The sequence below is a fragment of the Mesoplodon mirus genome, assembly GCF_964341445.2.
Source record: "Mesoplodon mirus genome assembly, chromosome: 3".
Taxonomy (NCBI): Eukaryota; Metazoa; Chordata; class Mammalia; order Artiodactyla; family Ziphiidae; genus Mesoplodon; species Mesoplodon mirus.
Window position 1 is genome coordinate 181,713,940 of NC_138978.1, and position 13,195 is coordinate 181,727,134.

Consider the following 13,195-nt stretch of genomic DNA (forward strand, 5'->3'; position numbering starts at 1 on the left):
TACTGTGATGTGTTTCTTTAGATGAAGACACTTCTTTTCCTATTATAAACTTTGATTCTGCTAGACAAAACTTTATTTGTGAACATGATAGAAGATTTAAAGAAATATGAACAAGAAAGTATCGTGTTTTTTCTAATTTTGGTTAGTTTTCTGTGTGGTTTTCAGCTTAATAGATTTTTTTTTCTTTAAATCTCCCCCACCTGACCATTAATTTATAAAGTAACCATTGAATATATTTTCTTATACTCTGAAAAAGCCTACTACATACAAATGCTGAATTGTAACTTCTGAAGAGATTGGTGAATGTAAATATTTCCTGAGTAGCTAATGTAACTTTCTTTAAACTTGTGGGTACAAGTATGTGTATCTGTATTTGGACAAACACTTCATATGTGTATATATATGTCTTTCATTTTTAACAGGGCAATTGCTCCTTGTTTACTAAACAGATACTTGGCATACATTTGGAAAAGTGAATTTGGATACACATTTTCAGTATCAGATAATTGCAAAGCATAGTGCAGTAGCATCTTAATGAAGTTGTATCTTAAAAATTAGAAGGCATAATGCAGTACTATATTTTTAACAATTCAAATGGAAACTGCAGATGTGTTGTGTACATTATTTTAGCCAGAAATTGTTTTTAAGACTATTCCATCTTAAATGGAATTTTAATCAACCTAATAATTTTCTTCTCTTTTACTTGACAGAGAAGGAAACATTCTATTCTTGAATGCATTTACTTACGAAAGTATTAAACCTAGAGATTTACTTGAGTGTGGGATTATTTAAGATATTGAAAAGCTAAATTCCCTTGAAATTATTATTGCTTCTTACAATGATATACATTGGCCATTACAGGAATATGATTATAGAATTCACTGCACCAGTATCCAATTATCTGTTAAATTGCGTATTTGCTTTTTTGTTTGAATATTGAGTGGGTAATTGATTCGTTGTCCTCAAAGTCTGATTTAAAAAAATGTTTTGATGTACTTTGAATATTATGAGTCATAACACCTGTTGGTTTTTAAGGAATTCTTACCTTGTAAAGAATTATGTTTTAAATTAGTACTGCTGCTTATAATGCCTAATCTAAGGTGAAAAGGGTAAAATCCTTCACTGATTTTCAACATATTCACTTTTTTTCCTAGTGTTTATCCGACATATGATTTTGCCTGCCCCATAGTTGACAGCATTGAAGGTGTTACACATGCCCTGAGAACAACAGAATACCATGACAGAGATGAACAGTTTTACTGGATTATTGAAGCTTTAGGCCTAAGAAAACCATACATTTGGGAATATAGTCGGCTAAATCTCAACAACACAGTGCTATCCAAAAGAAAGCTCACATGGTTTGTCAATGAAGGACTAGTAGATGGATGGTATGTTTGCTGTTATCTAAAATTTTGAGAGGAAGTCAGGACATGGTATATCACTAATTTTTAAACTGCTTTGAGGGGTGGGGAGGGTGAATGGGAGGGGTTGAAATGGATAGGGCTATAGGGTTTCTGGTCCTTGTCTTTATTTTATCCAGGTTCTCAGGTACTGCTCTATTTTGCTTTAATGCAGCAAACATGGAGTGCCCATGTTTGGGCACAAAGATGGAGTCCATGTTTGGGACTAGAAAAAGTTTGAAAATCTCTGTAGCACATTAATAACCTATAGTTTGAAAATCTCTGTAGCACATTAATAACCTATATGGGATTTCCATGAGAACGATGAGTATAAAAATTAAAGTCATCTTAGAGTCATGTATCCATGTAAATGAAACCTGTTCAGTTGGGTTACCATACTTATAAGCCTAAGAATGTTTTTTTTACATGAATTAACAAGAATGTATTAGTTTTTATTAGTATCATGTAATAGTGACACATATTAAGTATATATTGAATAATATGTAATTTTAGACTGTTTTACTGTGGAGCTGAATTTGATAAAGGGGAAGTTTACCTTGGGCCGCATACAAAGGGTGTTATTGCAAACTTACTGAAGCTTGCAGATCTCTGCAGAATATTAATAACCAGCATGTATATTTTTTACAACCCAAAAGGTTTTATAAAGTGTATTTGTCCATGAATGAGAGGCTAACCATCTCTTATCTGTGTCTCATGGTCATATGTAGAATAGGGATCTTGTATGTTTGTTAAATAAAAAGCAGATAAAGATGTTGTAATGCATATGTTTTCTGTATTTGAAAATGTCACCTTTGTGTCTTTTTTCAAGTGTACTTTTACTGTTCCCAGTCGTGCATTTATTTTACTGAGTAATCTTTGACTAGTAAGCAGCTTTCTTCTTCCATGAACTTGGGCTCAATGGTATTATGATCTGCCTAGTTATTATAACCAGCTCTTAGTCCAAATATTTAACAAACGGAATATAATGTTATGCAGTAAGGTATATTGTACTCTCTGCACCTACACGTTAAAAACGTCTCCTTGGTTCTTAAAACTTGCCGTATTTCCCAGGGATGACCCACGATTTCCTACGGTTCGCGGTGTGCTGAGAAGAGGGATGACAGTTGAAGGACTGAAACAGTTTATTGCTGCTCAGGTGAGTTATAGTTTCTTTTCCAGCTTCTCTGTTTGGATTTTTAAGTATCTAATAATATCCTTTTAGTCTTTATTACTCCTGTTGTTCTTTCTGTTCTTTGCTTGTTGCTTATAATGCAAGGGCAGAATGTTTTTGGAAAAAACACTGTTATAATAGTGGAAAATTGAGAATGTCCTAAACTATGCTAGGGTTGGACAAAGGCAGTTGTGGTGTTTTTACCCAGTGAAGTATATGACTGTTGACTCTAACTGTTCAGGGTAACGGGATTAGTGTGTACATACTAAGTTTTCTATTCCAGTGGAAGTAAACTTGTAAGTATTGACTGGGTTTATTTTCTAGCATGCTTAACTTAAAGAAAATATTCTGGTTAATACTTCTTGCCCTTTAAGCTGTTCTATTATTTTTTAGGGTTCTTCACGTTCAGTTGTGAACATGGAATGGGACAAAATTTGGGCATTTAACAAAAAGGTACATGTTTTGACTCCTGGTCCTCTTTTTTTCATGCCTAACTCGTAAGTAATAGATTACATGTAGAATTCGTTAGTGTGCTCATGGTAGGGAAAATTTTGTGAAGAATATTACAGTTTTGCAGATTTTTCAGGAAAATGGAATGTTTTACTTTTTTAAACATATAAAGTGCATTAAGCCTATAAACTATACCAAACAAGAACAATGATTAAAACAAACTTGGAGTTATGGGGAATGGTAACAGTTTTTTCCTTAAATCTTTTTTTGAACACTTTGCATTTCATTTTTCTGCTTTCAAGCTGCGAGCTCTCTGTAAGAAGGTATTACTTAATGCTTTTATTTGCCTTACTTAGCACATAGCTTTTAGCATCTTACATGTTATAACCTGAGATGTTATACAGCTTTGAAGCACAATCACATTTATATGAGACTTGCTTATACAGACCCACTGAAATGCATTATTCCTAGTTTAAAAAAAACATGTCCTCTAGTTTTCTTAGTGGCAAAGGGAAGATTTGGCTAACTCCATTCTACTGTTCCCTTGTTTACTGAGAGGACATAGAGTTTTAAAGTTACAAATTTCATTGAATTGTATTGAAGGTTCGTTAATTATAATCCCTGTGTCTTATTGAATCTAGCTTAAAAAAAAAGCTGTGTCTTAAATAAAAGTCAAATGAGGAATACTGCATATTGACATTGTTAATTGGAAGCAGATGCTTAGACACTATAATAAGGCAAATCATTAAAGTGCCATGTTTTAAACTATGGTTTCTGTGATTGTGTTCTGTAAATTCTTTTTCTTTGTATTGCTGCTTGATTGTGCTGATGCCTTGCCTCAAAAAATAGTTGCTTGTCTCGCATGTGTCTTGAATTTATTTTATTTAGTCTTTTGTGTTTAGTCAGTTTTTGGATACATAATGGAATTATTAATTGGTTCGCTCTGTTGCTGCAGTTACTAATAAATACATTAAAAACTTATAGGCAGAGTTAACATTGGAATACTTTACATTAATAATCCATGTACATTTAGTTCAAATATAAGAAATACATTTCACTACAGGCCAATAATTCTATAGGGTCTGTTAAATGAACAGCATATTCCCCTGTCTTCTTTCCTTCCATTTTCTCTCACTAGATAAATCACTTTCAGCTCTTTTAGATAATTTTTTCGGTATTTATTGCCCATATCTCTAAATGAGATGTGTGTTTTGTTTCTTGATTTTTTGTTTGTTTGTTTGCTTTAGGCATCATCAGTTTACTTTTCACAATGGAAGATGAGGATTTAGGTCTCCTATTTTTTCTCATAAGTCGTTGGCTTTCTTGTGGCTAATTGTTTTGTTTTGTTTCCCTCATTTGTCTGATTTTCTAATTCCATCTCAGACTTTGTACAAGTTATCTAAATTTCCTAACAAAATGTTCGCATGTCTCAGGTATTTCAGTTTCACGTTAGAGACCTCTCTGCCGGGGCCTTTGTGCTGCTCACATCTGATCTAGATGAGAGGCCTGTTAACTTCTGAAGCACAGCTGTGTTCCCAGGTCAATCTTCCTCATCATCTTGGGAATTCTCTTTGCTTTTCTTCTGTGATGGATCATCTGGTTCTTGGATCCTCCTTCTCTTTTTACTGCTCTTTTGCTTTGCTGTACTATATCCTCTGGTAGCTCCCTGAGAAGGGGAGCATGGGATGAAGATTTTTGAGACTTTTATATGAACAGCTTCTTCACTTTGAAATTTCACAGTGATGTGCCTTGGGGTGGGTCTGTTTTCATTCATATCCATTGGAAGAACATGTGGCTTCCAGACTGGAAACTCATTCGTCAGTTCTGGGAAATGTTCCTAAGTTCCTTCTGTTTCTTTGTTTTTTTCTCTACTATGTTGTCTTTCTCCTCGGTGGAACGTTTCTTGAGCACATGTTGGGTTTCCTGGACTGTTGCTCTAATTTTGTTTTCTCTCTTATTTTCCATCTCATCTTCTGGCTCTACTTTCTGGTAGATGTACTCAGCCCTATCTTCTCAACTTTTGTTGAGTTTTTCATTTATGCTGTCACATTTCCAAGATTTCTCGTTTGTGCTTTGAATTTTCAGAATAACTTCCTGTTCCTATTTCATGGTTATAATATAATCAATGGTATTTTTTCGTATGTCTTTCCTCCAGGTTGTTTATTTTGTTTTTTCTTTGATATTAAAGGCATTTCTCAGACATCTGGGGAGCCTTGGTTATCTGCTCATCTTGAACACAGGGGAGTGAGAGAGGGATTGGAAGCCCTGAGAAAAAGATTGGGCTTGTCAGCTGTGCCTCACTGTAAGATGGTCTGGCTGGCCGGTTAGTTGAAAAGCCTCGACGTCAGTAACCTTACATCTCATCTCTTGGACTAGGCAGTTTTTCCAGAGGAGTTTCTTTCAGTTAAGTTGCCAGAAGTGTGAAGGTCTGACTGCCAGGGCTTTGGAACTGACTGGGGAAAACTCTGGGGACTTGACATCTACTATCATACATTTTCTTAATACCCTTGTCTCAGTGCAGAAGAAGAGTCTGTGGACCTTTTGGAGTAATTTAAAACCACTGATCCAGAGATTTTGAGAATTGTACAATTTTAGAACTGAAAAACACTTTAAAATCTTTTAATCCAAGATTTCTCAAACTTGTCTGATCCTAACCATCCTGTCGAATGCTTATTTAAAAATAGATTTCCAGGGCTTCCCTGGTGGCGCAGTGGTTGAGAGTCTGCCTGCTGATGCAGGGGACACGGGTTCGTGCCCTGGTCCAGGAAGATCCCACATGCCACGGAGCGGCTGGGCCCGTGAGCCACGGCCGTTGAGCCTGCGCGTCCGGAGCCTGTGCTCTGCAACGGGAGCAGTGAGAGGCCCGCGTACTGCAAAAAAAAAAAAAAAAAAAAAAAAAAAGATTTCCACACTTTACTTAAGACAATTAGAATCATAGTCGTTCAGGGTCAAGTGGCATGAAACTCTGTGCCGGCCAGTGCCCTAAGGGATCATTATAATTAGTCAAGTGTGAGAAACAGTCTTCTGCTCTCTTTGTCAGTTGAGGAAACTGAGCTGCAGTGAACTGAAGTAAGTTCCTCAGGTTGGATCGTCTAGTTTTAGCTTCTTCAAAAGAAGAAATTGTATCTTACTGGCTTAAATACTAAACTGAGTAGTCACAAATTAAATCTGTGATCATTCTAACCCAGTAGAAGCTGAAAGAAGGAACCCTTAACCAGTAAGAATGACTTTTAAACCTCAAGGAGGGAAAGAATGAAATAGTAAGGGTAGAGGGAGGCTGGTGCTGACTTAGTACTGGCGTGAAATATAGGCAGGTGAGGAGTAGCAGTCAAGGGGAAGTTAGATGGCTTTTCAGACTTTGCTGACTGACCCTCTGAGCATGGTTTCTTCTCTAAGTTCATTCAGAATTTCTGAGAAATACTCTCAAAGCAAACAACAACAGCAAGATACCAGTCAAACAATAGCAACAACAAAAACCCAATATAAACCAAAAGACACAGCCAAGTTTAATTAGCCATACCACTATTTCCTGCATCCTTCTAATGGGAAAAAAATGACTTTTATCACTTTACTTAGCTATTTGACTCCGCACTTGCTTCTATCTACATTTTTCTTCCAAATGCTTTATTTAGTATCTAAATACTGCTGTTGTGATTGGTCATAATGGATAATTTTAAATTGAATAGTGAAATGAGAAAGATACATGAGATCCAGAAGGGGGTGCTGCTTCTGTTTTGGAGGTAGGGTAGGTTAGAATGTAATGAGTACTACCATTCATTCAGTTAACCTGTAAATATGTGTTGATTACCTGCATGTGCCAGGCCCTTGGGAACACAGTGGTCCCTATATACGTGTGTATATATATAGCATGCAGACCAGTAGGGATACTTGTTTACTTTTAATCTATAGAATTGCCTTATTATAGTGACCTAATGCTGTTCTGCTTTTAATGGTGGTGTGTTGCCTAACACTGCTTATAGAAAATGATACTAAAACACATATTTCTATATTCCTTCCAAACAGTCTTCTCCAACAATACAAAGTGGAGTATCACATTTACCTGTAGGATTGTTACATAACCCCACAGGATAATTTTCCTTTCTAATATCAGAGTTAAAAATTACTTTCGAAATATTTCTAATATGCTTTAACTATTGGTTTCTTTTCTCTTGTCAGTAGTTATTCTTGGAAGGGAACTCTAAATCCTTCATGCAGTCTTTGTTTATGATTGTTTTTCTTTTTTCTACTTGACAGCTAAATGTTAGAGAGGAGTTAGCTGGTAAACCAAAAAATTAGTAAATGCAGTAACAAAGAATGCCAGTTATTATTCCTGTGCTATTACTTATTTTATTGATGAAGTTCTAAAAAATCTCTGAATGTTTTAACACAAGAACGCCTTTGTTGCAGGTTATTGACCCGGTGGCTCCACGATACATCGCGTTACTGAAGAAAGAGGTGGTCCTGGTGGACATCCCTGAGGCCCAGGAGGAGATGAAAGAAGTAGCCAAACACCCGAAGGTCGCCCTTCAGTTTCACCAGTGTTGTTCTCTCTGTTAAAGGAGCAGGATAATCAAAGGGAAAAATGTGCTTTGGTGGCAATATCATGATTGGGGACCAGCATGATTTGTCAGGATTTCATACTAATTTAAAAATTTTTTTTTTCAATTTTTTATACAGTTTTTAAAGGTTACTTTCTGTTTACAGTTATTACAAAATGTTGGCTATATTCTCCGTGTTGTACATCCCTGAGCTTATCTTACACCCATTTGTTGTACCTACCACTCCCTCACCCCTATATTGTCCTGTCCCCCACCTCTCCCCAGCTGGTAACCACTAGTTTGTTCTCTGTATCTGTGTGTCTGCTTCTTTTTGTTATATTCACTAGTTTGTTGTGTTTTTTAGATTCCACATGTAAGTCATATCATATAGTATTTGTCTTTCTCTGTCTGACTTATTTCACTTAGCATAATGCCTCCCAAGTCCATCCATGTTGGTGCAGATGGCAAAATCTCATTCTTTTTTTTTTTTGCGGTATGCGGGCCTCCCACTGTTGTGGCCTCTCCCGTTGCGGAGCACAGGCTCTGGACGCACAGGCTCAGCGGCCATGGCTCACGGGCCTAGGCGCTCCGCGGCATGTGGGATCTTCCCGGACCGGGGCACAAACCCGTGTCCCCTGCATCGGCAGGCGGACTCTCAACCGCTGCGCCACCAGGGAAGCCCTCTCATTCTTTTTTATGGCAGAGTATTCCTGTGTATGTGTGTGTGTGTGTGTACACACCACGTCTTTGTCCATTTATCTGTTGATGGACACTTCGGTTGCTTCCATATCTTGGCAATTGTAAGCAATGCTGCTGTGCACATTGGGGTGCATGTATCTTTTCGAATTAGTGTTTTTGTTTTTCTCAGATATATACCCAGGAGTGGAATTGCTGATTCTTACGGTAGTTTTATGTTTAGTTTTTGGAGAAACCTCCATACCGTTTTCCACAGTGGCTGCACCAATTTACATTCCCACCAATAGTGCACAAGGGTTCTCTTCTCTCCACATCCTCGCGAGCATTTGTTATTTGTGTTCTTTTTGATGATAGCCATTCTGACAGGTACAAGGTTACATATCTCATTGTGGTTTTGGTTTGCATTTCCCTGATGATTATCGATGTTAAGCATCTTTTCATATGCCTGTTGGCCATCTGCATTTCCTCTGGCAAAATGTCTGTTCACTTCTTCTGTCCATTTTTAAATTGGCTTATTTGTTTTTTTGATTTTGAATTGTATGAGCTGTTTAAGAATTTGATACTAATTGAAGTAAATGTTTTTGTGGATTTCTTACTGACGAAATTTATTCTAGCGGTATTACTATCCACAGCACATCACACAGAACTGTACACTCAGTTGGTGCCTACTTTTATTTTGTGGAGATAGCATATTAGTGTATAATAAGAATTTATTTCTTCCTGGAGGTATTATATAATCCATGCTCTTATCTCTGTGTGAAAGCTGAGGTGCATTCTCTATTAGCTGGGTTATTCGCTGTTGCCTTTAAGCCAAAACATTTGACCTAATACTATTGAATCACAGCTTGAGTCCAGAGTCTATCACGCTGCCATTGGCTCTGTTTTAGAAAATATCAGTGAAGTGACAATGATATCTGTCTATCTAAATTCAGAATATAAATCTTAAATACAGGTAGCAGGGAGTTCCTCTTAGTTAAGCCATGTTTGTTGTCTCACATGGTTATAACTGCTAGGTTGATAGTCCTGAAGAAAACATAGATCCTTTTGTTCCAGCTTTGTGAGTTGTCTGTAAATATCTTTATTATCCAATGAAGCTTACGTCCATAGACTGACTCACTCATATACTAATAGACTAATATATTCATAACCTTACTCATAACTATCTTATGTTCATAGACTAACTCACTTGTAAGGTGATATGTTTCATGAAGAGCTATAAATGTTCTAAGTGGTAGCCTATGATTGCCTTTCTCTGTATGACATTAGCTTCTTTTTAATTTGGAAGACTTATTTTAAGGGTACCCCAATAAGATTTGGGGAGAGTGTGTGTGTGTGTGTGAGATTGATTTGGCTTTACCGTTGCCTTTATCTTGCATCTGATGGGTTCAACCAGGTGAATGGTGGTTTCTGATGTATCATATAGCCCACTACAGTTAGCTTAAATGTGAAGCTTAATGTTTTAAAATTTGAACAGTGAGAATAAAACTTTTAAGGGTGCTTATTTGTAATAATAAAGAATAAATATTATAAAGCAGAAACTAATAAAAAAATAAAAATAAATAAAGATAAAAAAAGAATAAATAATAGTTAAATAACTAATTGATTAGGAAACACTTTAAATGATGACTGGATTGCTCAGTTTGTTCTGTGGAATTTTCATTATCTTTTCCCTCACAAAGTGTTCTATATTTAGCCTGTCAGTATTCTGTTCTGAGCCCAGCATAGTATAAGTTGTTGCAACATACTGATTTTTTTTCAAGTGCATTGGTGCATTCAATGAACAATTATTGAACGTGTGTTATTTAACATTTATTCAAAGGATCTTCTTACACTTTTTTTCTTTTGATTTTGCTCAAACAAAAATCTGAAATTTAACAAATATAGCATTCTTTTTATTTTCCGGATCTCTTCTTCTTCTTCATATAATATATACCAAAAAGGCAGAAAATTCATCTTTCTATACATGTATGCTACTGTCTTTAAAATTTGTCTCCTAAAATGTGAAAGATCTCCCATTTCCTGCTAAGATGACGTCTGTTCCTATAGTGATGTTCCACGGCCACTGACGAGGAATGACTTTATTTTCTCCTTTGCTGCAAAAGCAGTGAGGTTTTTGAGGCTAGCAAAGCAGAGTCTGGTTGGAGGGACACTGTGAGACAAATATGTCTTAGCTCTAAAAACAAAGAATGATTGTTTTAGGCTGGAAGTAATCTCAGGGGCAGACCACCCTCATCTGACTCCAGTCCATTATTGGTCAGGTGTCTGACCCAGGGTCACAGAGCTGGGAATCAAACTAATAAAGATGACTTCTGTTTTTGTTAAGGAATAAGATGAATGAATGTATAAATTTCATACCGGGTTCAATAGTTATTGTTTCAACCAACATTTTCTTTCTTTCTTTTTTTTTTTTAATCAATCAGAATCCTGATGTTGGCTTGAAACCTGTCTGGTATAGTCCTAAAGTTTTCATTGAAGGTGCTGACGCAGAGACGTTGTCAGAGGGTGAGATGGTTACATTTATAAATTGGGGCAACATCAACATTACTAAAATACACAGGTAAGAACTTTTTGTTTGTTTTCAAATAAATATGGAAGGAAAGTCTTTTATGTTTATTCATTTATTAAAAATGACCTAATTCAGACCCACTGATAGTGCTGGCTGGTACATCTACCCAGGCATAGATGCTGCAAATTCTGGACACATTAAGGTTTTTTTCTATATATGTTTCATTACATTAATAGGGTATTAGGATATTGCTTGTGATCCTGAAAACGACTGCATGTAGATATAAAAAATAATTCTAATGCTTTAGGCCCCCCCTTTTATCATCTAATTCTCAGAATGCGATTGCATGGTGGAGAGATCCTTTGGACAGAAATTGTATGTATAACATTCTGTATATCCTAAAGTCTACTTTATTTTTTATTTTTAAACTTTTTTATTAATTAATTTTTATTGGAGTGTAGTTGCTTTACAATGTTGTGTTAGCTTCTACTGCACAGCAAAACAAAATGAATCAGCTGTACATATACATATATCCCCTCCCTTTTGGCTTTCCCTCCCATTTAGGACACCACAGGGCATTAAGTGGAGTTCCCTATGCTATGCAGCATGTTCCCATCAGTTGTCTGTTTTATACCTAGTATCAATAGTGTATGTGTGTCAGTCCCAGTCTCCCAATTCCTCCCACCCCACCCCTTTCCCCCTTGGTATCCATACTTTTGTTCTCTACGTCTGTGTCTCTGTTTCTGCTTTGCGAATATGGTCCTCTATACCATTTTTCTAGATTCCACATGCATGGGTTAATATACGATATTTGTTTTTCTCTTTCTGACTTACTTCACTCTATATGACAGTCTCTAGGTCCATCCACATCTCTACAAATGACCCACTTTTGTTCTTTTTTATGGCTAGTATTCCATTGCATATATGTACCACGTCTTTTTTATCCATTACTCTGTTGATGGACACTAAAATCTACTTTAAATTTAATCGTTTTGTGGTGAATATGAACTTTCCAGTTATTATAGTGTGCTACACTTACCAGTTCTTAAGATTACACAAATGGGACATAGTATGCTAAGATTAATTTAGTAAACTCTGAAATATCAATTGTCGTGTCATTACATATGATGTCAAGTAATTGATAAATGTTTTGAAAATACAGTATTTTAGATTTTTTAATGCTTACTCCAGGTGACTTTAAAACTCATAAACATGTTCATGTTCTTCATCAGATGTATGGGGGATCTGTCCACCTGTTAGTATCTTGATAGCAGGGACTCTACTTCATTCATCTCTTAACCAGCTAATGTCTGGCACCTACTAGAAACTCAAATAAATGTTTTATTTGAAATTTTTTCCAAAGAAAATGCCCTATCCATCTATTACAGGTGCAGAACAAAATAATGCACTGGTGGCAGTTAAGGTTTGTTTTCTGAAAACACTTTCCTATCTTATTTTTAGAAATGCAGAAGGAAAAATTGTATCTCTTGATGCAAAATTAAATTTGGAGAACAAAGACTATAAGAAAACCACTAAGATCACATGGCTTGCCGAGACCGAACGTGCTCTTCCTGTGCCAGCCATCTGTGTCACTTACGAGCACTTGATCACAAAGCCCATACTGGGAAAAGATGAGGACTTTAAGCAGTATGTCAACAAGAACAGTAAGGTAGCCTCCTGACAGAGACCCTAGTTCATCTTCCTCTCTTGTATCAGTATAACCTTTCCTTTAGAATTTTAAAAATTTGTTTTAAGTGTGTGTTTCCTCAGATAAAATGGAAAAGATTTCTAGAATTTGGTTAAAAATGATATAAAAGAATAATGTTCCCATTTTATAGATTCTAGAAACCGAGGCACAGTGAGGTTCAGTAAGTCGCTTGAGGACAGGCAATAAGGCGTAGAGCTGGGGTTCAAACCCAGGCCTCCTGGCTCTAGGACCCTTGTGCTTTAGTGCTGCGCCAGCGTGCCTTTCAGCCAGGTCTGTGTGTGCTTCTTGTATTGTACTTCATATTTATAGTGGGAAATTTCTTTATATCTGCAGGGACACCAATCAAGTTAGTTAAAAGGTTCATGAAGCCCATCAGTATATGAATGTTAACTTTTAGAAATATAATAGATAATTGTTAGTTATTTTAATATTTCACTGTTTTACTGCATGTGCTTAAGTAGTAAAGTTTTTAATATATCCTATTGCAGCTACTGGAAAAGCTGCTTGCATTTTAGGGTGGTTTTTAGTGCTCTGATGTTCAAGAAAGTGTATTTTGGTCTTATGCCATCTTTACAGCATGAAGAATTAATGCTGGGGGATCCCTGCCTTAAGGATTTGAAAAAAGGAGACATTATACAACTCCAGAGAAGAGGCTTCTTCATATGTGATCAACCTTATGAACCCATTAGGTAAATCAGTGTAACTGAACATTTAAATGAAAATGCT

The 13,195-nt window shown here is 36.2% G+C and overlaps 1 protein-coding gene across 1 annotated transcript in view; it reads left to right on the plus strand.

The window, feature by feature from the left end:
- EPRS1 (glutamyl-prolyl-tRNA synthetase 1) overlaps nt 1–13,195 on the plus strand; it is a 66,413-nt gene that overhangs the window by 17,928 nt on the left and 35,290 nt on the right. Inside the window, exons 10-16 of the mRNA XM_082612079.1 lie at nt 1,155–1,388; nt 2,472–2,556; nt 2,965–3,024; nt 7,429–7,539; nt 10,676–10,812; nt 12,223–12,430; nt 13,046–13,158. Of these exons, the coding sequence (XP_082468205.1) occupies nt 1,155–1,388; nt 2,472–2,556; nt 2,965–3,024; nt 7,429–7,539; nt 10,676–10,812; nt 12,223–12,430; nt 13,046–13,158 (948 nt within the window). The remainder of the gene's footprint in view (nt 1–1,154; nt 1,389–2,471; nt 2,557–2,964; nt 3,025–7,428; nt 7,540–10,675; nt 10,813–12,222; nt 12,431–13,045; nt 13,159–13,195) is intronic.